This window comes from Capsella rubella, unplaced genomic scaffold (assembly GCF_000375325.1).
Source record: "Capsella rubella cultivar Monte Gargano unplaced genomic scaffold, Caprub1_0 scaffold_4, whole genome shotgun sequence".
Classification (NCBI taxonomy): Eukaryota; Viridiplantae; Streptophyta; class Magnoliopsida; order Brassicales; family Brassicaceae; genus Capsella; species Capsella rubella.
The window spans coordinates 10148558-10174121 of NW_006238920.1; the positions used below are offsets into that span (position 1 = coordinate 10148558).

Genomic DNA, 25564 nt, shown 5'->3' on the forward strand with positions numbered 1-25564 from the left:
TCATAGAATTAAAGAATAATTTTAATTTTAATTTGTCCTCCATCATCATCATCTTCTTCATCTCTCTGTTTTAGCATATGATATATATTGCTTTCTCCTTCTCTTCTCTATTCTCTCTCTCTCCGTTTCACCCATTATAGAATCCAGTGAATCAACCAAACAGGTAACAAACAAACACAAATCAAATCTCTTTTTTATATATATATTCTTTTGGTTTCCTCTCTGTTTTTGGTTGGTTGCCGAGAAAATTGTCTGAAGAACTCTCTCTCTGTCTCGGTGACCAAATTCCAGAAAAAAGTTCCCTAAATTAATTGTCTTTTGTGTTCTGTTTCAGATTGATTAATATTAATTCCACGAATCTTCCTACAAGATCTGTCTTTTTTTCCATCATTGTCGAAGTTTAAAAAAAAAAAAAAAAAATTATGGCGGAGGAACATCGATGCGAGACGCCGGAAGGTCACCGTCTCTGTGTTAACAACTGTGGTTTCTTCGGAAGCTCAACGACGATGAATCTCTGCTCCAACTGTTACGGCGATCTCTGCCTCAAACAACAACAACAAGCTTCCTTGAAATCAACCGTCGAGTCATCTCTCTCCGCTTCTCCTCCTCCTCCTCCTCCGGCAGTGATCGCTCCACTCCTCGATAATTACGCCGCCGAATTAGAGATCCCGACGAAGGCGGAGGAGAAGAAGCCGATTCAAGCTTCTCCGACGGAGGATCAACCGCAGCAACGGCCGAACCGATGCACCGTGTGTAGGAAACGGGTCGGGTTAACCGGGTTTATGTGCCGGTGCGGTACGACTTTTTGTGGGAGTCATAGGTACCCGGAGGTTCACGGTTGCACGTTCGATTTTAAATCGGCGGGGCGTGAGGAGATCGCGAGAGCTAATCCGTTGGTCGTTGCGGCGAAGCTTCAAAAGATATGATCGGAGGTTTCTTACCGTTGACCGATTTCGTAATTTACCTGAGAATGTTCTCTCGGTGGATCTCAGCCCTTCATTATGTTTCAATATACTTTTTGTATTATCGACACGTGTCGCGCGATTGAGGCTGAGATGGTTTCGTCATTGAACTTTTTAATTATTTTCCTTCCAAAAGTAATTAAAGTTTTTAAAATAATAAAAAAAATTGTGTGGCTTTTTTGGCTTGTGTAAAAAAAAAAGAAGAATATTTCTCTTTTGGGGGATAATAAAGAAAATATATAAAATTGTGTATCGCTTTGTTGGAAATTTGTTTATCGAGTTACCGACAAAATAAAGACGGTTTAATCACCTACTGACCGGTTTTAAAAAAAAGATAGAATACTAGTTGAAGGTCGGTTAACATTTGCATGGAAAAGCTTCTAGTGAACCCAACCAAACCAATTTGTATGTAGGTACTACTTTAACTCATTTGGAATAGTAGACAATCCATATGAAGTCTAAAATAGTAGTCAGAAATGTTTGAATAAAATTTTCAAATAATATAAATATGTAGTACAATATATTGCATATTTCCATATAAAAACACTAGTTGGTCGACAAAAAAAAAAAAACACTAGTTGAAGGTCGGTTAACTCATATTTGTACTCGAAATTCCATATGAAGTCTAAAATAGTAGTCAGAAATGTTTACATATAAAATCTTCAAATAATATAAATATGTAGTACAATATATTGCATATTGCATTATAAAAAAAAACTTCAATAAAACTGAAAAGAAATACTAAAATTATGTAAAATTAAGGAAAAATATCTAAAACATGAAACTGGAGACACGAGATATGTTTCTAAAAGAATTTAACAAAATTAATTCAATGGAAACAGCAAAAAGATTAATAAACCGAACGCCAGAATAAAAATCTAATAAAGACTCCCACGCTCTCTAATAACTTCTCCTCCTCGCCTATATATACGTTCAAGTAGTTTCATGCATAAACAAAACAATTCTGATCACCATCATCATGATGAACATATCTAAACTCACTCCTTGGTTTCTTTTCTTGTCTCTGATTCTTCTATCAGGTATATATATATAGTTTGCTATAGTTACTTTCTTCTTCTTGATATGCTTAATCAATTTTGTATATCATCAGTTTAATTTGTTTTTTTTTTTGCTTCTTCTTAATCGTTCTAGATTACAAGGTAAGAGGGTCGATTTCTCCATCTAGCGAGCGGCCACAAGAAGGTGGTATTTTTGGTTTCAAACCTAAAGCGTTGTTTGTGTTCGGAGACTCGTACGCAGACACAGGTAACACACCTTTGATTGCTGCCTCGTGGAGGTTTCCCAACGGAATCACTTTCCCGGGAAAGCCTACCGGGCGGTTTACCGATGGTCGTGTCTCCACTGATTATCTAGGTATGGAATCTCCACATGTCATAACTTATTCTGACATTTTATCAAACAAAATCTTTGCCATATAGTATACTATTGTAAACAGGTTGCTAACTCAGTATAGCGATCTACCATAACTCTTACATAGTTACATACTTACATCTACGTTGCATTGCATTGCATAAGAAAACGGAAGTCAATAAATTATGTGGTTATATATGTTGGTAACATTCAAGAGTTCCTTCTATATAGTTCGTTTTTAAATATTTTATAACCACATGAAACCTGATTAACTACGTTAACGTTTTCGCTCGTACAAAATGCGAAATATATCTCATGTTTAATGCAATCCGGTTGCAAAATCCGGCTGTTTACATTGCTAGATATGTTTTTTAATCTACATATTGTATTCATATACATTATACATGAACACACAAAAATAACATTAACCGCGTTATGAATAATTCATTTTGCGTACAAAAGCAAATTATATCAACAATTATTAACTTTGACTCGTATTATAACATTTAGCGAAGTATATTGGACTTAAGACGCCGATCGTATACAAATGGGGCAGATACGGACAACCGAAAGGACTAGTAAAAAAAGGAATGAATTTCGCATTCGGTGGAGCCGGCGTCTTTGAGACAATGTTCAAAATAGTCCCTAACGCAAGTGTGCAGATCGATTCCTTAGAACGACTCATCCGGAGAAAAGTTTATTCACCGGCCGATCTCAACTCCTCCGTCGCTTTCTTCAGCATAGTTGGCAATGACTACCTTACTTACGACAGACGCAACGGTTCTGAACAGGTATACAATCTTCTCTTTTCCGACTATAGGGTTGTCACAACAAATATAAAACTGATTGGTTAGTCCTAATATATCTAAAAAATAGTCATGTAAAGTCAAAATTAGAGAAAAATAGTTTTTATTTAAGATTGATGATGATTAATTAAAATATGTATGATGATGGTTAACTATTTCTTTTGCAAATATTAAAATGTGGCAGGGTCGTCCAGCACTTATCAGGAGAGTTGTGAAACAGATTTTGTTGGATGTGAAGCGAATTAAGGATTTGGGAGTGAGAAAGGTGTTGGTGGCTCTATCGCCGCCGCAAAAATGTTTGCCGTTGCTTGCCACTCCTAGAGGCTGTGACACTAACGACACCTCGACCAACCTTCACAACAGTCTTCTCCGTGAAGGACTGACAAAACTAAACGATGAGAAGATTAACAAAAATGCTAAAAGTTTCATCATGTTTGATCTCCACAATGCTTTTGCGACCATATTCAAGAACAAAGGAGTTCCAGGTACGTTAGCTTTTCATTTAGTTTGCATATATAAGTTACAACTATAGTTGTCATAAAAACATACTAGTAACTCAATAATGGATGATGGAATAGCAAACGCAACTTCGATCAAATAGAAGATATACCAAAATATGTTATTGTGTATTATAAAGAGTGTACATGAATGTTGAATTTGATCAGGTGTTTCGACATTTCTGGAACCATTGAAGGCATGTTGTCCAACAAAACGAGGCAAATCTTGTGGAGATGTAGGCTTGAATGGTGAAAAGTTGTACAGTCTTTGTAAAGATCCAAAATCATTCTTCTTTTGGGACAATGTTCATATCACTGACCAAGGATGGCGTTCTGTATTTTCTCTTCTTTTACCTGATTCACAGTTTTGAAGTACATAGATCATATATACAACAATTATCATTATAAGGATATATGCGATTAATGAATTTTCTTTTATAATTCCTAGTAATGTTTTCTATAACGATAGCGTATAGATCAATGAATCTACGGTACTGTACATTAAACCCATAACAATCAAATTCCGACCAAGCTATTTATTAGCTAGAGTCAAAACCAAGGGGGGCGCAATTAACGAATCATAACTTTAGGGGGAGAATATTAAAAACAAATATCGAAGCAACATGTTATCTAACACTTTTAGCTACGATTTAAAAAAATATCGGGGTAATATACTAAAAGACCAGAACTAGAGGGCCAAGTAGACAAAGAATCTTGCAAAGTCTTTCACTTTTGTTTGATTCTCATCATGGCTTCACTTTTGTTCCTTTTCGCTTCAATTTCACGCTTTTTCCTAAATTCGATTTTGCGTTGTTAAATCCTCATAGTCGCTTTCAAAGGTTTGATTTTTCCGATGAGATCTCCAACGAAGACTACACCGGCGATGTCTCCGTCTTCAATTTCCACGGTTAAATCTCCACCTCCGTCTGATACTTCAATGGCCATAGTAGCTTTCGATAACTCCACTGCTCACTTCTCTTCGTCTCCATCGCCTCCACATTCTCTTGACCATTCCAGTGAATCGGAGAAGGAAGAAGAGAAATGTACACCCGATGGTAGGAGAAAGAATAATCATTTGAAGATTGAGGAAAGTCCATCTCCGATTGTGGTGGTTCACAATCACAATCTCTCTGTTAAAGAAGTGGTTCCTCCTGTGATGACGACGAGGAAGACTGCGAGGGTTGGTTCTGGGAGAAGTAGTGGGCAACGATCTGGAGCTGTTTCGGCTATTCTGAGAAGGTCTAGGAGGGAAGAGGTGGTAAAGTTTTCAGCTTTAGGGTTTCGGTTAAGTGAGGTTGTGTTGGCTTTGATTTCGTTCTCAATCATGGCTGCTAATAAAACCCAAGGTTGGAGTGGTGATTCTTTCGATCGTTACAAGGAGTACAGGTATGATTTTCTTGTGTTTGTGCTTCTTCTTGTTAGATGGTGATGTTTCTTGAATCTAGGTTCAGGGTTTAGTTTAGGGTTTTAGGGGTTTGAAATGTTTCAAGCTGAATCACCAGTGTCGGGTATATGATAAGCAATTTGAATTACTTTGGTACATGTGAATTGTAATTCAACGCTCGTGGTCCAAGTCTATGTTTTGGTTGAACTTGATGAAGGTCTTAAAGGCAGTACCTTTCTTCCTTTTTAAGAAATCATTTGTAAATTCTGTTTTGCTGCCTTTGTCCAACACTTGTAGTCAGTTTATTATGCTTTGATGTTGAGACTATACTGTACTGATATCTATGTGTTACCTTCTGATATCTGTGACAGGTTTTGTCTCTCTGTGAACGTGGTTGCTTTTGTATATTCTAGTTTTCAAGCATGTGACTTAGCGTACCATCTTGTCAAAGAGAAGCACTTGATCAGCCACCACCTACGACCTCTGTTTGAGTTCATCATAGATCAGGCAAGTCATTAACTTACTATCACTCGCCATTTTAAAGAGCCTTATCTTGTACTCTATGGTATTCCTTTGTTACTCTCGTTCTTGTGTGGTTAACTTGGTTGCATTTGGTGATGAGGAGACTTGGTTATATAGATTATTCCTGATACTTTGACTTGCACTCTCAGCTTTGTCTCCTGTGAGTCAAAGAAAAACACTTTGTTGTTAACGTACAATGTTGTGACACTTATCAGCTCTTTTATTTGGTTTCCTTTTTCCTTATTCTTTAGCATTTAGCATATGTGGAAAGGGACTATCTTATAGTTAGGGAAACATAGTGAAAGTGACAGTCATACTTGTTTGCCAAAATACTCCCTTCATTACGTTACTGAAACCTCCTAAGCTTTTTTTTATGATTTCTTTGAAAAATGACAAGCTCGTCTCCTGCAAAACATTTCAAAGCAGGTGTAAAACCAATTGAGTTATGAATCAAAGTTTGTTTGTTTTGTTTTTACTGTCAGGTACTTGCATATCTGCTTATGTCTGCTTCAACAGCAGCAGTCACTCGCGTTGGTGATTGGGTTTCAAACTGGGGAAAAGACCAATTCACTGAGATGGCGAGTGCCTCGATTGCTATGTCCTTCTTGGCCTTCCTTGCCTTTGCTTTTAGTTCCCTCATTTCAGGTTATAACCTCTTTAACCAAGACTCACTCTAATCCTCCAACTTTTTTTTGTATAGTTGTCCACACTCCTTGTGTGAATGTATAATAAAAAAAAATCAATATATCTTAGCCATGTAATTATTATTATTATACTTTGAATTTTGTAGACTTTGTTAACAAAAACGCTGTAATCTTTTGAGGTTAATAAGAGAGGCAAAAAAACCTTATTCTGTTGTCAATGGTTGCCTAAATCTGAACCACTAATCAAAGACCAGAGAAAAAAGCAACAACTTCTGGTTCTTGGGCCTTATGAAGGTTCTCGATAGTAATGAGACCTCAAGACTTTTCCTTTGCGCATTTTGAACCTTGAAGGAAACCAAACCCAAGGGCCCTTGTAAAAAAATGAATTTTCAAGGGTTTTGTTGTGGTTTATGAATGGAGAAAGGGCAGTTTAGTCATTTACGGTTTGGACTCTCTGTCTTCCCCCTACGCTTGGAGAATATCACTCGTCGTCGAACCATTAAAGAGGGTTGTGCTTTTTGCTTCGACTCTCTGGGGTGGGGGGGGGGTTTAAATAGAGAGAGAGAGATAGAGAGACTCAATTCTCAGTTCGAGATAAAGCTAGGGTTTTTTAGTTTTCTCAGATATCTTTAACTTCACCAAAGTTCGAAAATGGTTGCTACGAAGAGACTTGGTGATCACAGCGACTCCAACTCGGATGACTCCCTCACGAGGAAACGTGACGATGACGTTGACGCGATGCGCAGGAAGAGGAAGCAACTAAAGACGACGACAGCTACATTGGTACCTCCCTCTGCTTCAAAGATCAAATGGACTAAAAACGATGAGCTTGTCATTCTCGGGGTTAGTAGTTAGTGAATTCTCTACTCAGGTTGTCTTATCTTTTGTCTTTTTATTTTTTTAATAACTATTTTGTGTTTTGTGCATAAAAAGGGTATTGTGGACTTTGAAAATGAAACGAAACTGAGCTTCAGATCCGACCGGGATGCCTTGTACCATTATATAAAAGATTATGTAGAATCAAACTTTTCGAAGAGGCAGCTCATAGATAAGGTGAGGAGCTTGAAGAGAAAGTTTATAGATAATCAGGCGAGATCTAACGATGGGAAAGAGCTTTCTTTTACTGATACTGATGATGATGCCATCTTCAAATTGTCAATGATGATTTGGGCCAAAAATGAAACAGAGCATGTTGGTGAGGATCTGAACCAAGCTAAGGTGAGTCTCTGTTAGTTCTGTTTCTACCAATCTCCTTGCTACAATCTGAATTCATGATGTAAAACAAAAGTTGTATTACTAATGTGTTATGAATCAATGGTCTTGTTTTGAATAAGGATGTTCCTTCTGGGGGGCAAGAAAGAAAGAATGTGACTTGTACGGAGCAGGAGCAAGTGAGTGTAGAAGTTGAGAATGGTGAGAAAGAGAAATTGGACCAAGCCAAGGTGAGTGTGTTTGTTCTGTTACTACCAATCTTGTTATTACCACCTTAAAACATGATGTAAAAACATTTGTATTTACTAATGTATACTGAATGACTGAGCATGGTTTCTTGTTTTGATTTAAGGACGTGCCTTGTGAGGAGCAAGAGGATATGGATGTGCCTTGTGAGGAGCAAGAGGGTAAGGATATGCCTTGTGAGGAGCAAGAGAGGGTGAGTGTGGAGAATGATAATGGTGAGCAAGAGATGAGTGAAGAAGATGGTGTGGGTGAGTTAGGTGTTATGGAGGACACACTTGACTCTGGGATCACGTTACTAGATTCAGCTAAAAATGGTGAGAAAGATAAGAGTGAAGAAGAAGGTGTGTATGAGTTGGGTGTTCTGCAGGGGATACTTGAGGGGGATACATTTTATCAAAACTGTGGTAAATTTCAACAGAAGATGCTGCGTCAGAATTTGGAAAAGATTGGAGCAGAAAAAAGAAAACAGCTAATCGACGAATGGAACGCGTTGATGGTTGAGGAGCTGAAATTGTATGTCAAGAAACTAACTTTCTTGGCAGAGCTGCTTGAAATGGGAGAAGTTTCTCCTTAGTTCGTAAGGAAGAATAAAGTATGCTCTTGGAATGATTTCGATGTTTTAGGTTCCTTCTGCTATTTCCTTTCCATCTTTTTCTTCTTGTGTTGTGTTTTAGCTATCATTTTCGAACTTTCAAGTAGCGTACGCTAAAAGGGTTGTGTGACTTCTTTTGTCTTATGGTGTAACTTGTTCTATGGAATTATCCTTATTTCTTTTTCGAATGACTTGAACAACCCCCACTGTTGCATGCACTACTTGGTAAATCTAGGATCCCAAGTGAGTACATATTTCTCCTGAATCCTGAATTATACCTCATTCTATGTCGAAGTCGCCGCAATTCTACTCTTCCTTAAAGATCTTTATACTTCCAAGTTACAATCCTTGCCGTTTCTTCATTCAGCTCATCAAACTAGTCATTCTTTGGTGTCATAGGATAAGAAAATTATGATGCATCAATGATCCTTTCTTGTTCTCTAGAGTAACATGTAGAAGTAGAACCTCAATGAACTCTCTTGATCTCTTTGTTCTTGTTTAGTTCTTTTTGGGCTTGGGTTTAAAAAACGATCCTTTAGTTAGGCTCTAACTTTGTGGCACATTCGAGAAAGAACACAAACACTTAAAGCCAAGATTCGCATTTTGCCACATGCCATTATGATAGATATTTTTTTTGTACTAGTCTCAACGAAGACCATAGATCAAAACATACAGTATTTATGAAAAAAGAAATTAGTTATACGAAAAAAAAAAAGTGATTGATGTGAAATGTAATGAAGACGAAAAGAAAAAAAGAAAGAAAGAAACGACGAATTTGGACGTAATATTAGTTTTTGACAAGAGACCCGCAAATATATGCTTAGGGGACCTACACTTCACATTTCAACTTTATCATCACACTAAACACCAAAATCCCCGACACATTTATACAAACAAATTTCCAATTTTTTTCTTCTCACTCTCTCTCTCTATCCTGTAGATTCTCTTCAAAGCTCAGGCCTTTAGTCTCTTTAGGGTTCTTTTGGGAGTCTTTATGAGCTCTTGAAATGTTATTTGGTACGCCTTTGTATCTCTACTCTTGCTTCTGCATTTTGCGATCTTTGTTGCTGCTTTTGATGAGATTTGGGGACCATCTTCAGGGTATTTTTTTTTTTAATTTGCATCTATTGTTTCTGGGCACTGAGCTTATGCAATGTCCAGTGGGATTGAGCTTTCATTCATTTTGGATTTGATGTGAATCACTTATAAGTCTCTTGATGAGTGGACACCTTCGATATGTTTTTAAAAAAAAGTTGGATCTTCTTCATTTAGTTAAGCTAGTGTCTTTTAGCATTTTGTTTATGTTAGCTTCATGAGATCTGGGATCGAGGGTGCTAGAACCTCTTGCTTTGATTTCACATTTTATGGAGTTTGAATTTGTTAATCTCTTGTTGGGTTTGGTTAGTATTTTGCTTACGTTTTCATTAGCTGGAAGTGACTTGAACTTGGCTTGTGGTTTTGATGAGTTTCTTTCTATTAAAAGTTTGGGGTTTCCCTACAAAAATGTGTTCTTTTTGTTAATTTAAAGTCTAAAGTATCTATCTGTACTTGTGTAGGGTTCATCATTTGAGTCTGTAAGACTAACTATAATGACTTTTCACTGTTCATATCCTTTTTAAAATCTGTTGTTTCCCTTTACTTCTTAAAGCTCCTTACTTGTTCATCATTTCATGTCTCTGTTACATCTTCCTTTCTTCTTTCTTCCCTTTTACTCATTAGTAACATTGCTCTTTGATTATCCAAAAGGTCAGTTTCTCATTACTTACAGGGGATTGTGATTGTTGCAGGGTGTACTCGGATCTTTAAGATGAACGGAGGAAGATGAGTCTCTCACGGTCTTTCAGTAACAAAGTCGTGATAAAAATAGCATGGTTTAATTTCTCACTACTTGTTTCTGAATTCTTGGAATGATATCGGTATGAGGAGCTGTCCACTGTTGTAAACTGTAAGTTATCACCATGGGATCGTTCGTTGGTGCGTGTGAAATTGTTGAGGAGAAGGATGTGGTCAGGTTGGCTAAACATTCTGGCAGATATTGTATGCCACCTTTGGGATCAAGTAGAGATATAGAGCAGCGTCCTGCATTGAAGTCAGAGTACCAAGGTTCTGTGGAGTATGACATTGATCAGCTTTTCCAGTCTATATCTATAAAACCATCACCTCGAAGAGTGATGGGATCTTCTTTCCATCGTTTTGAGACTAGCGCAAGTGCTGGTACGAGCAGGAGAACAAGTGCTAGCACGAGCAGGAGCACAAGCCCTTCAAAGAAAGGTGCTATGAAAAATCCCTTTCCCATGGGAACACCTCGATCACCAAGAGTTGGCCCCTCTGATTCAATATCACTGAAGCAGGCTCTGAGAGATCTTTGCATCTCAAAGGCATCAGAAATGGCTGCTCAAAAACGTTTATCAAAATCTGCAGCTGCATCTCCGAGGGTTTCTGAAGCAGACAGGATAAAGAGTCTTTATAGACAAGTTTTGAATGAATCTGCTGGCAGGTCTGGGCTTCCTGTGGACAAGGGTAAAAGCTTGGTTGAAATATCTTTGACGCCGGTAGTTGATATACCCAGCTCCTCCCAGAGTATACCTCAGCAGTTTGATGTCCTTGAGACGGAGCCTTCTAACTCCATTTCTGAACCATCTCAAGCTAAAATCCTTCTCCCTATAAATGGAAACAGATCAGGATTAAAGATAGTGAGATGTCAAATGTTGGAAACTTCGTTACTGCATAAGTCCAACAAATCTGGATCTTCTCTCAGTTCTAGTAGTGGAGATTATGAGCTACAGCTAGATGAAGATACGACATATATTCCTCATGTTGTCATTGAAGATAGTTTGGTAGAAATAGACAAACATGTTACCTCACTACCTTTGTGTTCTGGCAGCAAAGTTGATTCTGAAGAGCTAGACAAGAGCATCGTTTCATCAGCTACACTGAAAAGTGAGCCAACAATTCTGATCTCAGAGCTAAAAGGAAAGTTGGATAATGCACCTAGTTCAGGAACCGAGAACGGAAAATTGGTTAGCAAGGTAACAAAATATATCCCTCGTCCTAAATTGCGGCCGAAAAGGAAGATTTTGCTTAAAAGGAAGTTAAAAATCGCTATAGCATCTACTACAAAAATGGTCGAGAAAGTTGATACTTCCTTAGAGCCTAGTGCAAGTGAACTTCTGTGCCAGAAATGTCACTGTGCGTTAAAGAGCAGCAGCACTGAAAACCATCCGCCCACAAATACTAATGGAACTGAGAAATGCTCAAATGATTTGAGCTCTTCCTCAAAAATTATCAGTATAGAAGCAGATCAAGAATCACTCGCAAGCCCGCCTCTTAACCGCATTTTGAAGTGTAATAAAGAGCCGAAGAAAGATTCCTCCAATTCTTGTGAGGTTAGTGATAGCGATGAAGCTGTTGTTGTCTTGAAACAAGAAGTGTCTTCAAGCAGTTACAGTGGAAAAGGTGATGCAGATGAACAGATAAGAGAGCATCCAACTTCCAGTGAGAAGTTTGAATTCTCGTTGAGCTCAAAGAATAGCCTAGGCGATTATAGCAGCAGCACAAGCATAAGTGAGGAGAGCCATCTGAGCAGGTTTAGCTGTGGCAATAAACCTCACATGTCTATGGATGTGAGATGGGAAGCAATTAAGCATGTGAAGTTGCAGCATGGCTCTTTAGGACTCCGACATTTCAACCTTTTGAAAAAGCTTGGATGTGGAGATATCGGAACAGTCTATCTTGCTGAGCTGGTTGGTACAAACTGCCTGTTTGCTATAAAGGTCATGGACATCGAGTTCTTGGCCCGAAGGAAAAAGACACCAAGGGCACAGGCAGAACGGGCAATCCTTAAAATGTTGGACCATCCTTTTCTGCCTACCTTGTATGCGCAATTTACTTCAGATAATTTATCGTGTTTGGTAATGGAGTATTGTCCTGGTGGTGATCTTCATGTCCTGAGGCAGAAACAGCTCAGCAGGTGTTTTTCCGAACCTGCAGCTAGGTAAGATTACGTTTCTCATTGTTTTTTATTTGTAATGCTCACAAAGTCTTTCTCTGGTTAGCAAATTCAGTGGTAATATTGAAACTGATGATACTGTTCACAGGTTCTATGTAGCAGAAATCCTCCTTGCTCTGGAGTACTTACACATGCTTGGTGTTATATACCGAGATTTGAAACCAGAGAACATTCTCGTCCGAGAAGATGGTCACATCATGCTTACAGATTTTGACCTCTCACTCAGATGTGCAGTGAACCCGACTCTTCTCAGATCAACTTCTCCACCTGAGAAAGATCCTGCAAGGATGTCGGGTCCATACAACCCATCCAATTGCATACAACCTCTATGTATTGAACCATCGTGTCGGGTCCCATGTTTCAGCCCTAGGCTCTTATCAACCCAAGCTAGAAACCCAAAACCAAAAAGAACGAAAAGGCCAGATCTTCTGACCCAGCAGTTCAGGTCATTGCCTCAGCTTGTGGCTGAACCAACCGAAGCAAGATCAAATTCGTTTGTGGGAACACACGAGTATTTGGCCCCGGAGATCATCAAAGGAGAAGGACATGGTGCTGCAGTAGACTGGTGGACATTCGGGGTCCTTCTCTATGAGCTTTTATATGGAAAGACGCCTTTCAAAGGTTACGACAATGAGGAGACACTGTCTAATGTTGTATACCAGAACCTCAAGTTCCCTGACAGCCCGCTCGTGAGCTTCCAGGCAAAGGAGTTGATCAGAAGGCTGCTTGTGAAAGATCCAGAGGGTCGTCTCGGGTCAGAGAAAGGAGCTGCAGAGATCAAAAGACACCCTTTCTTTATAGGATTGAATTGGGCTCTCATCCGATGCGCCATACCGCCTGAGCTACCAGATATCTATGAGAATGGTGCAGGAGAAGCAGCTTCTTCTGAAGGAAATAATAGGTATCTTGAATGTAAAGCCATCGGAGATCATCTCGAGTTCGAGTTGTTTTAGAAGGTAGGAAAGTCATTAAGGTCTAAGCAGACAGGAAAATTTTCTCGTTAAGCTATTATCTATTTCTAAGTCTCATAGGTAAAGTTCTACCTCTCTTCTTTCTTATTGGCTTACTATAATCAAGAATCTGAATTGAAATCGTAAACAGTAAGAGATAAATTGGAAACAATGTATGAAACAGACAAATTCGAATCACACCAAATCTAAGAGTCTAAAAGTATCATTGATTCATTGGCATGGCTGAAGAATGAGTTGTATGCGATTGGCTCAGTAATTAATGAAGAAATCTGTTCAACTTTTGCATGGATTTTTCGTGCAATTGGTTAAAACTTCAAAGTTATAGAATCCCGACCCAGCAGGTGAATATAGGACAATCTCATCTCAGCCAAGTGCCTAATATTCTTTTAAGGAATTTAGATTAAAGCCTTTTTCTTTACTTTTCAATTGGCGGGATTTGCTTTGTTTTGGAATGGTGTCACGGCAAAGCAATCTCCTTTAAGAAGGTTGAAGCAAAAGCAAAAGCACAAAAAAAGAAAGAAAACACACTCAAAGTAGATAAATAGAGTTGAAGTGTTTGGAGGAGACAACTGACCAAAGGAACAAGAAGAACATGAGTAACAGCAACTCAGGAGCTACCATTTCGACCAAAAGTAAGCTACCAATGGACGAGAACCAAGAAGAAGAGATATGGCGAAAATTTCAAGCCCGGGAAGAAGAGATTGAGAGGAAGAAGATGGCAGTTAAGGACAAGATTCAACAGCGACTTGGGTTTGCAGAAGAAGCCACAAGAAGCTTGACCCAGACATTAGAAGTAAGTGAACAATAGAAATCATACTCTTCAAAAATACATATGAACGCTACTCAACTTTCTATGAAAACATATATCCGTATTAAAAACACCAATGTTGTTTCGAAGGGGCTAGAAATTATGGGAGATCCAATGAGGAAGGAAGTGGGGATGGTACGAAAGAAAATTGAGATGGCAAATCGAGATATCAAATCTTTGTCTCAGAGCTGCCAGAAGAAGGTTTCATATTCTTTATTAACAATCTTGCTTCTTTTTACCTCTACAACTCTTTTTATGTCCATCAATAGTCACACCAGATGCTAAATAAATGCCAGGAGAAGGAATACAAAGAGGTACTGGAGGCTTTCGACGAAAAGAACAAAGAAAAAGCGCACCTCGTTTCAATCTTAATGGAGGTAAATCGACTGTACCTATCATAGATCTGATTCTCTAAGACTAATAACTTTGTGGGTTGCTTGTGATACTGATCGTAATCTCCGTGATCTTCTTGGCAGCTACTGGCTGAAAGTGAAAGAGTAAGGGTGAAGAAGCTGGATGAGATCAACAAGACTGTTGGGTCCTTGCGATAATGAATTTTACCTTCGACATACCTGTTTGCCTGTTTGACGTTTTGGCATTATGTATGGATTCAAATTCCTCTCTTAAAGTGAGAAAAATGTAAAAGAATGTTATGGAAAAAAGGTTTGCCTCACGGCTTTAAGAAATTCATACCTAGAGATGGTTTTGCTCCCTTGTGAGTGTGAGGTGGCTCATTCAGATTAGAAGGGTTTTGTATTCTTCCAGCAACTTGGGGATATCATTAATCCGCAACTGAGAATAGCAATCAAATTAGATGTGTCAGAACGCATGTGGAAATAATGAACCTGATGTGTGTAAGATGCATAAAAGTTGTAGACGGAAAAATAAGGAAGAGATAGAGTAATGCATATAGTCAATACTGATATGCATTACAGTGGTAAACATCACAGAGAAAACTAAGAAAAAGAGTACATCTGCTGATAAGAACTTAAAAAATAGACTAGTTAGGCTCAGAGCCACATAATTCAAGGTTAGATTCATATGATGATGCAACACATTGATTGATTGGTTTCAAACGTTCATGAGAGCTAATAACAGGAGGAATCACGCGGTATTACCTCGGAAGAACTTTTGATATGATAAAACGTAAAGGTTTCCGTTCCGGGGAGGCCAAAGTTAGCAAATGTTAAGCTGCTCTGTGCTCTGAGACACCCACCACGAGAGAAACAAATGAATGATGCAAAGGAAGAAGCAAATTTAAAATTTCATAGCATGTAACAGTTTTCAGAAGGGGTACAAAACAATTCTTTTTACAATTACCTTTATTGCGAGGATTTCACAATCATAAGAAATGAATCAGTTACAATAAAATTTCTTCAATTAACAAGTCTCAAGGGAATATTCAAGAAACAACGAAGATATCCATGTCAATTTTTTATATCCCTCCTAAACTCTCACTGGATTTAGCTAAATCATTTTAATATCCTGTGGTGATTCCAGGGGAATAACCATCTAATCAACATGCAAAGATAATCTAAGTAAACAAGAACCAAATCCAAAATAATTGGCATGGATAAGACAGAACTCACGTGTATTTTCGAGTAACTAGTCGCTGATAATCTCGAAGTAAGGAACAAAGCTCTTTAAGTTGTAAAGTTGTCGGAGTGGACTCTTTCCAATGCTGACGAAGTGCTTGAGCTGCCATCTTTTCATTGAGAAGTATTTTAGTACAGGATAATACAATCTTACATCCTGAGAAACAGAAAGGAAAGATCACCTGAATCGTGGAGACCCGATCATCACCTACATCTCCCTCAATTAATCTTGATCCTAATTCAACAAATTCTTGATCTTCTGACTCCTCTGGAATTTGAAGACGCAGCTCTGATGAAACAGATATTCCCATTTTCTTTTGCAATTCAACAATACTGGATACCTCTTGTCCCCTTTCCTGCGGTGATCAGACTCTTGATTGTTTAAACAAGTTGAAAAGCTAATTTATGTAGGAACTCCAATTTACCTTATCCAATTCTCTCTCTGAATCCTTGATTTCAGGAGGATTTTTAACTTGAGGTAAAGAAGATCTCTTGGCTATCGGATCATCTGAGAAAAGCAAAACATAATAGGGTGAGGTTATGCTGGAAGCAGATAAATTTTGAATTAGATCGTTATCCATAGTTACACATACATTTTTTCATCAAACACAATAAGAACATTTTCAGAGTTCACTAAAATTTACGCAGATGCATAAAACTTCATTACTTCCAAATCATACTTCGATAAATAAAAAAACGCATGCTAGAAATTGAAATGCAGCTGCCTACAGTTTATGACCAACACCACCATGATTGGTTCGTCTAGCGATACTATTTCAATATATAAAATATATCCAAAAATAATATAGATGATGTAAGATAGTACCTAAGTTGAGAACTTTTGGGAGGTAAAACATCAGTACAAATAAGAATAAAATACCTTCGGGCACCAACCACCAGAGATCACCGAAGGTCAATTTTCCATCAAAACCACCAATTAAAAGATGACGAGCCCCAATAGAAGTCATGGTATGGTAAGCTCGAGGAGGAGGGGGCTCATTGCTTATTGGTAAGCGCTTCCACTGAGCGGTTACTGGAATGTGGAAATAAAACTATAGCGGAAACAATAACAAAGCATATAAAAAGTGCACAAAATAAAAATGGTAAACTACTCTACGTCACAGTTAATTATCTTGGTAGATTTTACTACTGTAAAGAACTAGGTTGATTTTAGGTTGCTTCGAGAAATTTCTGTGATTACGATCTAATTGCACGAGAGAGCTAACATCTACCTCTGTCCAAGATTATAGTGTCATTATAATAGACATCATAACGACTCAGCCATCCACCAGTTCCATGTCCTCCAAATAAGAGAAGCTGCACGAACAAAATTAATGATGCGAGTATGTAGGTCACGAATGCATCCATCACGAAACCAAAAAAAAATGATTAACATCTTGATTACAGACATAGATTAAAAGGAGAAAATAGGAGCTGAAAATACATACGTAATGCCCTCCAGATGTAACTGTATGACCACATCGAGATGATGGTGCCTGACCAGGAAGCTTGAGTTGGGTCCATCCAGGTGTTTCACGCTCTTTCTTCCACAAAAAATGAAAACCACAATATGATCAATAAACAGAAAATAAGACAAATGAAGAGAGAGTCTACTAGTTTCAATGAATATTTAAGAAATTAAGGATGAACCTTCATCTATCAGACCCTTCAAAGCCCACAAATCACCCATGATTGGGCCACCACCTCCTGCCAAAGATAACCATATTACACGCCATATTTTCAGTTTTGTTGTTATAGACTCTAGCCAAACAAACTGTGATCATGACCTATCCCTTAGGATTGCAAGGGAATTTCTACAATACATATAGCATCAATACACCCAGTTAGAAAACTTCATTAACAATAAAGTCGATAACTGTTAGTGATGCGGAAATCAAACACATCAACATCCAATAACATTGTTTGAAGAATGAAATGCGGAATAGCAGCTAAGTTAACATTTGGTTTTTGTATCTTGAGAAATCACACTTATCAATTCGGTGTTCAGTACAATAAGGGGGGGGGGGAACTTAAGTAACAATATGCTAAGCATCTCAACGTAATTAAGGACTCGATCAAGGTGAATTCAGAAGTTAACAGAGAGGGCCGACAAAGGTTTAGAGTAGTCTACCTCGGCCACCGAAAACAAGTAACCGTTTCTCAACCATGGTGGCCGTATGGCCACATCTAGGAGGTGGCAATGAACCCGAAACAGAAAGCTCCATCCATTCAAGGGACACTAATGGATACCAAGAAAGTAAGCATTATAAGCAAATAATCGAGTCTATTGCAAAACTGAAACTAGAAGAGAGAAATTAAGATTTACTTGTATCCATAACATATACATCTGACAACCACTTTTTCCCATCCCAGCCGCCACACCTTCCAACGATCTTAGATTTAGCTATGCAGGCAGCAAGATTTAAAAAATATACCTAATGATTAAGTCTAAAGTTTGATACTTACAAAACAATTTTTTGGTTCCCAATAGCAGCAGCAGCAGCAAAATCACGAGGTGTAGGTAAGTCGCCAAAGCTAGTCAGCTCAGACCACTGCCATATATCTGCAGCAAAAGTTAGCAGCCGTCATTGATAAGGATATCATAGAAGTGTCATACCAGAGTATTAAAAATTCTCAGACAGGTCTCGCACGACATTACAAACATACCTGTATCTAGAACCCAAAAGTCGCCCAACCTGAATTTGATATATAGAAAGAAGCTATTTAAGGCCAGTGAAAATAGAATGTAAAGCCGCTATAACTAAAACATAAACCAGTGTGTACCTCTTGCCACCAGAACGTCCACCAAAGATGAACATATGGCAATCAATTGTGATAGCAACATGAAAGGCACGCGATGTAGGACCTACTTTTCCTTCAGACTCGCTGCCAGTACATTCTGGCTCAAACCAAAGTTTGTTCTCTAGTCGACAGGATGAAAAACAAACAATCATAAGACAACCATTTAACATGATAAATGACGCTAACATAAGTATAACCATCAACACTCAAAAACCATAAAGAACCCACTTTCACCGCTACTCAAAACAAGGAGAATGAGAAATAAGAAACTCAAAATATGGAGTACTAAACAAAACAAGCAAAACTGGTAAGACAGTATCCGTCTTTTTCATCTTCAACACCTAATCACCAAGGATCTCATGTGAAGTTTACAGCTTTCTATGTTTTGCTAATTCTTAAGTGAGAAAACAACTATATATGACGAAGCACAGCCCCAACCAAGCTAACACTCAGTAAACTACAAGAAACACTACTCATCACAGGCAAAGCAATCCAAGACAATAACTCAAAATAAAATAAAAAAGCATCTTCCTTAGAAAATAAACCAATGAGAAGAAAAATGATACAAATAATCATAATGAGAGTAAGCTAAGTTTTCTAAAATAACAGAACAATCGAGAAACAATTATGACAATACCAATGTCATAAACAATGATGTCGTTGAGAAATTTCTTATCGACGAGACCACCAAACACCACAACCATGGATTTTCCGACATTGACAGCTGTATGTCCACTGATACAAAACACCAACAAAATCAGCTGAATTCGAATCGAGAGCCACTAGTATAGAAGAACATGAGATTTTCACCTCCGCGGCTTTGGAGGAGTTCCGCTGAAATCGGAAGAAGAAGCTTGAACCCAGTGATGCATTGTTGAGCCGATGATGACGAAATCTCACGGATCAACCTTTGAATTCGATTGATTCAAGTAGTCAAATTATTTGCAGATCGATCGTAAGAAGGACTCTTCTTAGTTCATTTAAACCAACAATTTGGTTCCGGTTTAGTTGGTTTATTCCGGTAATTTAAAATTCGGGAAGATTTATTTGTTTAGGTTTAAAACAGAGTGAGTTTGAGTTTGTTTTTGTTGCAGAGAACAATGGCACTAAGCTCACTCGACGAATTCGTAATCCTCGTTGTGAAGAATCCATGCCTTCAAGAAGACGCGTCTTCTTCTCCGAGCCAAGTGATTTCAATCTCAGCTTCTGAGATTGTATCCTGGGATTTGTCAGAGATACTCACTTACGGAAGTGTAAAAGTTCGAGCTCATCGAACTAGGCAAGTGTCATATATACTTCCTCACCCCCAGTCTCGATTTTTATCCATTAGGTTTTGTTTAGTAATGTAAAGATTCTTGCTTTTTTGGTTTTCTATGTAGACTCATTGAGGAATCTTCGTATTTCCATGGCCTTCTAAGCGGAAGCTTCAGGTATATATGTGTCTACTTTGTTGTATTTTGGTGTATGTATTAGTTTTTTAAACAAAGGGATTGAAATTGTATTTTGGTAACAGTGAATCAGGCCTTGATCATATCTCTGTCGAATGGAACCTAGAGGCATTCTTGAATCTTCTGATGTGTTTGTATGGTTGCGCCATTGATATTACATCAAGTAGTTTCGTACCTCTGTTTGAGGTTAGCTTTTTTTTGGTATCATCATCTGCTCTCATTGATCTTTTTCTCTAGACTCTAGTAACATGCTTAATTAGCGAACTCTGAATGGCGAAATATAGGTTGCACTCTATTTTGGAGTGGAGAGGCTTCTCTCTATATGCAAAACCTGGCTTTCAGATTCAGTGTTGGCATCATCTAATGACCCTGCATCACCTAAACTGGATTTGTCTGACCTTATTCAGATGTGGAGTTTTGGTCTCGAGCATGGTTAGAAATTTAGAATCTTGCGAGAAATCTCTTATAGTTGTTAAATTTGTGAAATTTTTCTAAATCATGATTCTTTTTGGTGATACTTACAGCTGGAGAATTTGTGCCAGATCTCTGTGCGGCCTATCTTGCAAAGAATTTTGTATGTATCACTCACTCTTCCCATCTATCCTACTTAGTAGTTGTTGGGTACACTTATGTTCTCCTTTCAGTGATATGTAGGTTGTATGATAGAAAATGATGACCTTCTGTCTACAAGATCTAACTTCTTCCCATTTTGGTAGTCGTGGTAGCTAATAATGGACCCTTATGTCTTCTTCAGATGTTGGTAAAATCTGACAAGTGTTTTGGAAGTGTTCCATATGAGTTGTTGATCTGTTGCATTAAACATCCTCACCTGACTGTACACAGGTATTTTTGTATCCATTGAATATCTTATACTGCAAACATACCTAAGATTCTCACCGTTGACTAAACTCTGACAGTGAGATGCATCTTGTTGATGCACTTCTTGTTTGGCTTGATGCCGACAGAAGGATGTCTGGCTTTTCTGAGAGTAGGCAGGATAACACAACAAACTTGATGGAACAGGTAATATTTAGAAGGCCTGTCACCTCTGCAGAGATGAATTTAACATATATTCAAATTTTGTTAACTATAAGATGCAGATGTCCGGTGTTGAATCACATATTCACCTTATGCATTCTTTTGCGGTCAAATGGCTCATATTCCACACCAAATGAAAATAAAAAATGACACATGTGTATTTAAATCCAGTGTCCCCTACCTACATGAAAAAGGTTAAAAGCGGTGTAGCTGATGTGCTGTAAATGATCCACCTTGAATGGGAAATTTTTTTGATTACTTTAGGACAAAACTGGAATACAAATAATTTCTCTTTGGAGTTTTTATTTTATTTTGCTCATTCTATATTATATGTTTACCTCTATGGGACTGTGGTTCTCACTTTAGGTTTTCTTGTTTGTTAATAAATTATATTGCAGGTCCGTTTTAGTCTTTTACCACTGTGGTTTATTGCAGGTAATGTTATGAGTTATGACAGAGTGTGTGACATTTCTCCAACCTGGAGATATAGCAGATATTTATTGCGTTTAGTTTTTTTTCCATATTTCAGGAAGAAGTAACTCTCAAGGGTTCTCAAAGTTTGTTGATCAAAGCATGGAATTGGTGATTAAACTAATAAAAATGCCATCCACATACGTAGTTGATAGTCTTACAGATGGCCCTCCTGCTGATCTCAGAGTTCGCCTGACTGAATACACTGAGGTATCTACCCTTGAATGAATTTTCTTTCTTGATTTGAGTTAATTAGTTGTGTCAGGAATTGTATTTCAGGTTTCGCTAGAATTAGTATTTGTGTTGGGCATCTTGTAAAGTTCACTTATGTACAGGGTTATAATGAAAAGCTTTTCTAAAAGTATCCAACTTTTTCATTACGACACATAAATCCAAGTTCTGTCCTACATGTTCATTTATTTAGACATTGGATGTCTTTAATTCATTTTTTTATGAATAGCTAGTCCTTGAAAGCTTTATGTCGTCCTTTCTAATAATGTCTTTGTTCCCTCAATCAGATATTGGACCTCTCAGGATGCCTGCAAGTAAATGAAGCCAGTCTGCTATTGTCAGTACTTCCTGACTCGTATTTCACAAATCTCATGTGGAAAAAGAGTTTGACAAGTATCCTAAAGAACCCTGAAGACAATGAAAGAAATCGAGAACATCTATCTTATAGAACTTTACCAATTTTGTCTTTCGAATCAGTGAAAGGGATTGATATTTCCAAGTGTCAGAGGCTCAACTATAAATTTGTGATCAAGTGCTTCTCTAAGTCCTTCCCATCATTAAGAAAACTGAAAGCTGCTTATCTCTTAAACATCAAGGTGTCCACAATGCTTGAACTTCTCCAGAATTTTTGCCAGCTCACTGATGTTGATTTAACAGTTGATATCGCTCCAATAATACCGGTTCAAGCATCGTTGTTTTATTCTGGCAGAGGTCATTTTTCGCTCTCCAATATCACAAGACTAACGCTGGAGGGTAGAAGTGATATATGTGGTTAGTCTTTATGTTTGTTTTTGGCCACTTTCTTATACTTCCAATTGTTTGATCTACCATATGAATCAGCACATTCCAAATATGCTCTTCTTTGACAATCCTTATCCCAAATATTATTCTTGTTGCTTTCAACAAACTTAAGGCAGCTAACTATATGCGTGTGTAGCTGATATCTCAATTTTGCATTGCAACAGATATGAAACTACAGAGCATCTCTCGAGGATGTGATTCTTTATGTTACCTGAACATAAAAGGGTGTGCACTACTCTCAGATGAATGTATAGCTTATGTTATACAGAGGTGTAAATATTTATGCTCTCTCATAGTTTGCTATACATCTTTTTCGGAGAATTCGGTTTTGGCACTATGCGCCAGTATTTCTATGATCAATGAGCATATGGATTCATATTCATTAGCATCCAAGCTTCAGATGCTGCACATGACTAAATGCGAGGGTGGGTATTTTTTTCCACTTCAATGTAAAAGACCATGGCATACATAAATTTAGTGTTAAATTTACAGGAATTAGTGAGACATCGCTTCTAAACTTGATATGTCAGACACGGAAAATGAAGAGTCTTTGCTTAAAGGATACAAAAGTTTCAGACAGTGTGCTATGTGAATTCCCCGGCTCTTCCTTGGAAGCACTTGATATTTCAAATACCACGGTCAGCCATTTATTTGCTAGTATGGCATATCTTAATCTCACAGGACATAGTCGCATTCAAGTGATGCTCTGATTCAGTAATAATACATCATGCATCAGCCCCTCTAATGCTTGGATATTTTTACAGATATCTCGGATGGCTCTTGCTCGTGTAATTAGCAGAAATCCTAACCTAAAAATCCTCAAAGCCAGGGGATGTAAAAATCTGCTTCAGTTACAGGTTGATGGGGGAACTGACTATTCCTCTCCGTTGTTTTCTACTCAAGAGGTGTTTAAATGTTTAAGCAAGGGAAGCGGATTGGAGGAGCTTGAGATAGGTTGGGGGTTTTCTTATTTCTCTCTTGAGTGTTTGAGACCTGCAGCTTCGTTCCTACGAGCTATAAGTGTGGGTTTGGGTGCTTCCTTAGGTGAAGATGCTTTAAAGCTTCTTGCTTCATCTTGTCCTTTGCTAGAGTCTACCGTCCTCTATTTTCAGGTAGTTCTTAGTCTTTGAACTTTGAAGAGTGTTATTGAAAGATAGTGAGCCGCTGATCTTTTCCCATTTTTAACTCATTTTTGGTTTGACAGGAAATATCTGATTCTGCCTTGACACTTATTTTGACATCATTGAAGCACCTGCAAGAGTTAGCTTTGTCCTATTGTTTCGGTGACATATCCATTAAAAGTTTCAAGTTCTCTATGCCGAACCTGAGAAAACTAAGGCTTGAGAGGGTAACTCGTTGGATGACCAATGATGATTTATTTGTTCTCACACAAAGTTGTCCGAACTTGACCGAGCTTTCATTAGTAGGATGTTTACACTTAAATTCAGGTACAAACTATATTTTTCTAGGGAACCAAATTATTTGATCTCATAATCATGTGCTATTTCTTATTTTTTTCATCTCTTGTTACAATTTTTGTCTCTCAGATTGTCAACCTATCATCTCAGCTGGATGGCCGGGAATGATTTCTCTTCATCTAGAGGTTTGTCTGGACCCTTTAGCTTATTAGTAATCGGCATGATTTTCTTTCATCTTAAGGAAACTTTTGGAAGAACAGTACAGTAATTCGCTTTTTATAACTACGTTAACCATGTTTTGGTGGTAGGAATGTGGAAGTATAACAGAGAATGGTGTCGCTTCTCTCTATGGCTGCATTGCTCTCGAAGACCTTTTACTTCGCCACAACGTAAGTTATCTTTTATGTATCTACTCTTTGTAGTACTATAAAATCTCTTAGATGGGTCAAGCTTTATCAAAGGTTCCTATATTTCTGCTTTCGTTTTCTTTTTTAAGGGCTCTGGAATACAGAAAAGCTTCCTTCTTGATGCTAATATGAAGGTAAATTCCGGGCACTCTCCATACCTTTTATTTATGTCAGCAGAGTTTTTGCTTAAATCAATCTCAACAAATGAGCAGTTTCCAATGCTTCGGCTGCTATCTCTGGACATGTGTGATGCAAAGGAAGGTAGCTTCGATGTCCCAGAGGTATAAGTAATAACAGAGAACACCATATGATATAACCTTCTTTGTAGCTTTAGATGGAAACAAAGATTCACATGCGGCAAAGAGTAAGATACTTTTGGTCATAATCGTCAGATATATTTGTTGTTTATGGAGTGGCAGGAGAAAGAAGGAGGTGGCTTCCTAAGCATAGTGAAGATCAGTAGATGCAAGTCCGAGAGATGCGCTCTGGGAAGAGTCTTGGCTCCTGTGCATAGAGAGACGCTGGTTATGTTATGGAATGGCCAAAACCTCACTAAAACGCTTATCAAACAAAGACTTTGATTTACCACTCTACAAATACTTTATGCTGTTGTGTGTTATAGTTGGTTGGTATATAAAGCTGAAAGATTTTTAATTCCGAATAAAAAATCAAGTCCGATTAGTCCTTCGATGTAGTTGTCGGTTAAATAAATATACAACTTGACGGTATTGAATGCTGTTGATCGCATATAAAACGTGTAATGATAAAGATTAAAGAATACCATACAATACAAAACAAACGAGTGATATCATTTTCAAAAAAGTAGATTTGTATTTTTCTAATTGATGCTCCCATCCCATTCAAGGAAGTACAGAAATGGTGAGAGATTGTATTAAAAATGCTGGTTATAAAAAAAATCAGTAAAATAAATTGGTAATTACAGTGTTAGTTGAACTAACTTAGTTCCATACAGCTTTTTAGAAACGAACTTGGGATTTCAATAAGATGTTTGACAATAATAGAAGAAAAAGTCAACATACCAGTTGTTAATTTTTGTTATCGAGCGTAGGTTTTTTATTTATTTAAAATATTTGATAAGTCGTTTTCCAAGATTTTTCTAAAGATTTATCTTATATAAAATAAAATTAAAGAAAACCTTGTAAGAGAGCTAGATTAGAAATTCAGGATGTTACCGTTTTACTTACAAAGTTACAATTGATATTGACAACAACAAAAGAAAAAGAAAAACAAGCAGTTACTACGTACGTCTCTAACAATAGTAATTAAACGCAATAATAACAACAAAGTATAGTAATTAACGTTTGATTA

The 25564-nt window shown here is 37.7% G+C and overlaps 8 protein-coding genes across 11 annotated transcripts; 7 read left to right on the forward strand and 1 right to left on the reverse strand.

Moving 5' to 3' along the window:
* The first annotated feature begins 59 nt into the window (after positions 1-59).
* LOC17887782 (zinc finger A20 and AN1 domain-containing stress-associated protein 4) lies at positions 60-1140 on the forward strand. Its single transcript, XM_006295056.2, has 2 exons — positions 60-163; positions 335-1140. Exon 2 carries the CDS (start codon positions 423-425, stop codon positions 924-926), a length of 504 nt encoding a protein of 167 aa, XP_006295118.1. The 5' UTR covers positions 60-163; positions 335-422; the 3' UTR covers positions 927-1140.
* A 794-nt stretch (positions 1141-1934) lies between these two features.
* LOC17889664 (GDSL esterase/lipase At2g36325) lies at positions 1935-4079 on the forward strand. The gene is made up of 5 exons (XM_006293432.2): positions 1935-2002; positions 2115-2336; positions 2844-3124; positions 3324-3624; positions 3805-4079. Exons 1-5 carry the CDS (start codon positions 1942-1944, stop codon positions 4005-4007), a joined length of 1068 nt encoding a protein of 355 aa, XP_006293494.1. The 5' UTR covers positions 1935-1941; the 3' UTR covers positions 4008-4079.
* Positions 4080-4382: 303 nt separating this feature from the next.
* LOC17888248 (CASP-like protein 4A3) lies at positions 4383-6404 on the forward strand. The gene is made up of 3 exons (XM_006294671.2): positions 4383-5022; positions 5392-5527; positions 6025-6404. The coding sequence occupies exons 1-3, from the start codon at positions 4490-4492 to the stop codon at positions 6217-6219; spliced, it is 864 nt and encodes a 287-aa protein (XP_006294733.1). The 5' UTR covers positions 4383-4489; the 3' UTR covers positions 6220-6404.
* A 304-nt stretch (positions 6405-6708) lies between these two features.
* On the forward strand, positions 6709-8417 carry LOC17889794 (GLABROUS1 enhancer-binding protein-like 3). Its single transcript, XM_006294442.2, has 4 exons — positions 6709-7029; positions 7120-7404; positions 7521-7628; positions 7751-8417. The coding sequence occupies exons 1-4, from the start codon at positions 6838-6840 to the stop codon at positions 8216-8218; spliced, it is 1053 nt and encodes a 350-aa protein (XP_006294504.1). The 5' UTR covers positions 6709-6837; the 3' UTR covers positions 8219-8417.
* A 655-nt stretch (positions 8418-9072) lies between these two features.
* LOC17888139 (serine/threonine-protein kinase KIPK2) lies at positions 9073-13400 on the forward strand. Of its 3 annotated transcripts, XM_023784473.1 has the most exons (4): positions 9073-9253; positions 9793-9810; positions 10024-12230; positions 12334-13400. In XM_023784473.1, the coding sequence occupies exons 3-4, from the start codon at positions 10195-10197 to the stop codon at positions 13196-13198; spliced, it is 2901 nt and encodes a 966-aa protein (XP_023640241.1). In that variant the 5' UTR covers positions 9073-9253; positions 9793-9810; positions 10024-10194; the 3' UTR covers positions 13199-13400. The 3 variants fall into 3 exon arrangements, with proteins under 3 accessions (XP_023640241.1, XP_006293627.1, XP_006293628.1); XM_006293565.2 differs by lacking the exon at positions 9793-9810; XM_006293566.2 differs by lacking the exons at positions 9073-9253; positions 9793-9810 and adding an exon at positions 9257-9337.
* A 267-nt stretch (positions 13401-13667) lies between these two features.
* Positions 13668-14598, forward strand: LOC17888043. Its single transcript, XM_006296327.2, has 4 exons — positions 13668-14009; positions 14115-14225; positions 14321-14401; positions 14501-14598. Exons 1-4 carry the CDS (start codon positions 13809-13811, stop codon positions 14573-14575), a joined length of 468 nt encoding a protein of 155 aa, XP_006296389.1. The 5' UTR covers positions 13668-13808; the 3' UTR covers positions 14576-14598.
* Positions 14322-19384, reverse strand: LOC17889917 (acyl-CoA-binding domain-containing protein 5). Its single transcript, XM_023783914.1, has 17 exons — positions 19232-19384; positions 19059-19156; positions 18404-18542; positions 18287-18315; positions 18086-18182; positions 17946-18001; positions 17751-17858; positions 17270-17326; positions 17068-17159; positions 16852-16936; positions 16500-16652; positions 16045-16127; positions 15802-15975; positions 15614-15729; positions 15143-15227; positions 14718-14816; positions 14322-14604 (listed from the first exon to the last, which is right to left on the reverse strand). The coding sequence occupies exons 1-16, from the start codon at positions 19291-19293 to the stop codon at positions 14760-14762; spliced, it is 1491 nt and encodes a 496-aa protein (XP_023639682.1). The 5' UTR covers positions 19294-19384; the 3' UTR covers positions 14322-14604; positions 14718-14759.
* On the forward strand, positions 19292-24919 carry LOC17888005 (BTB/POZ domain-containing protein FBL11). Of its 2 annotated transcripts, none has more exons than XM_023783912.1 (20): positions 19292-19376; positions 19516-19700; positions 19801-19851; positions 19935-20070; positions 20154-20301; positions 20394-20443; positions 20624-20712; positions 20787-20892; positions 21306-21342; positions 21437-21588; positions 21897-22380; positions 22575-22835; positions 22903-23048; positions 23175-23522; positions 23615-23858; positions 23958-24013; positions 24137-24217; positions 24325-24369; positions 24448-24516; positions 24649-24919. In XM_023783912.1, the coding sequence occupies exons 2-20, from the start codon at positions 19522-19524 to the stop codon at positions 24814-24816; spliced, it is 2850 nt and encodes a 949-aa protein (XP_023639680.1). In that variant the 5' UTR covers positions 19292-19376; positions 19516-19521; the 3' UTR covers positions 24817-24919. The 2 variants fall into 2 exon arrangements, with proteins under 2 accessions (XP_023639680.1, XP_023639681.1); XM_023783913.1 differs by having other exon boundaries at positions 19362-19442; positions 19935-20055; positions 24655-24919.
* Positions 24920-25564: the final 645 nt, after the last annotated feature.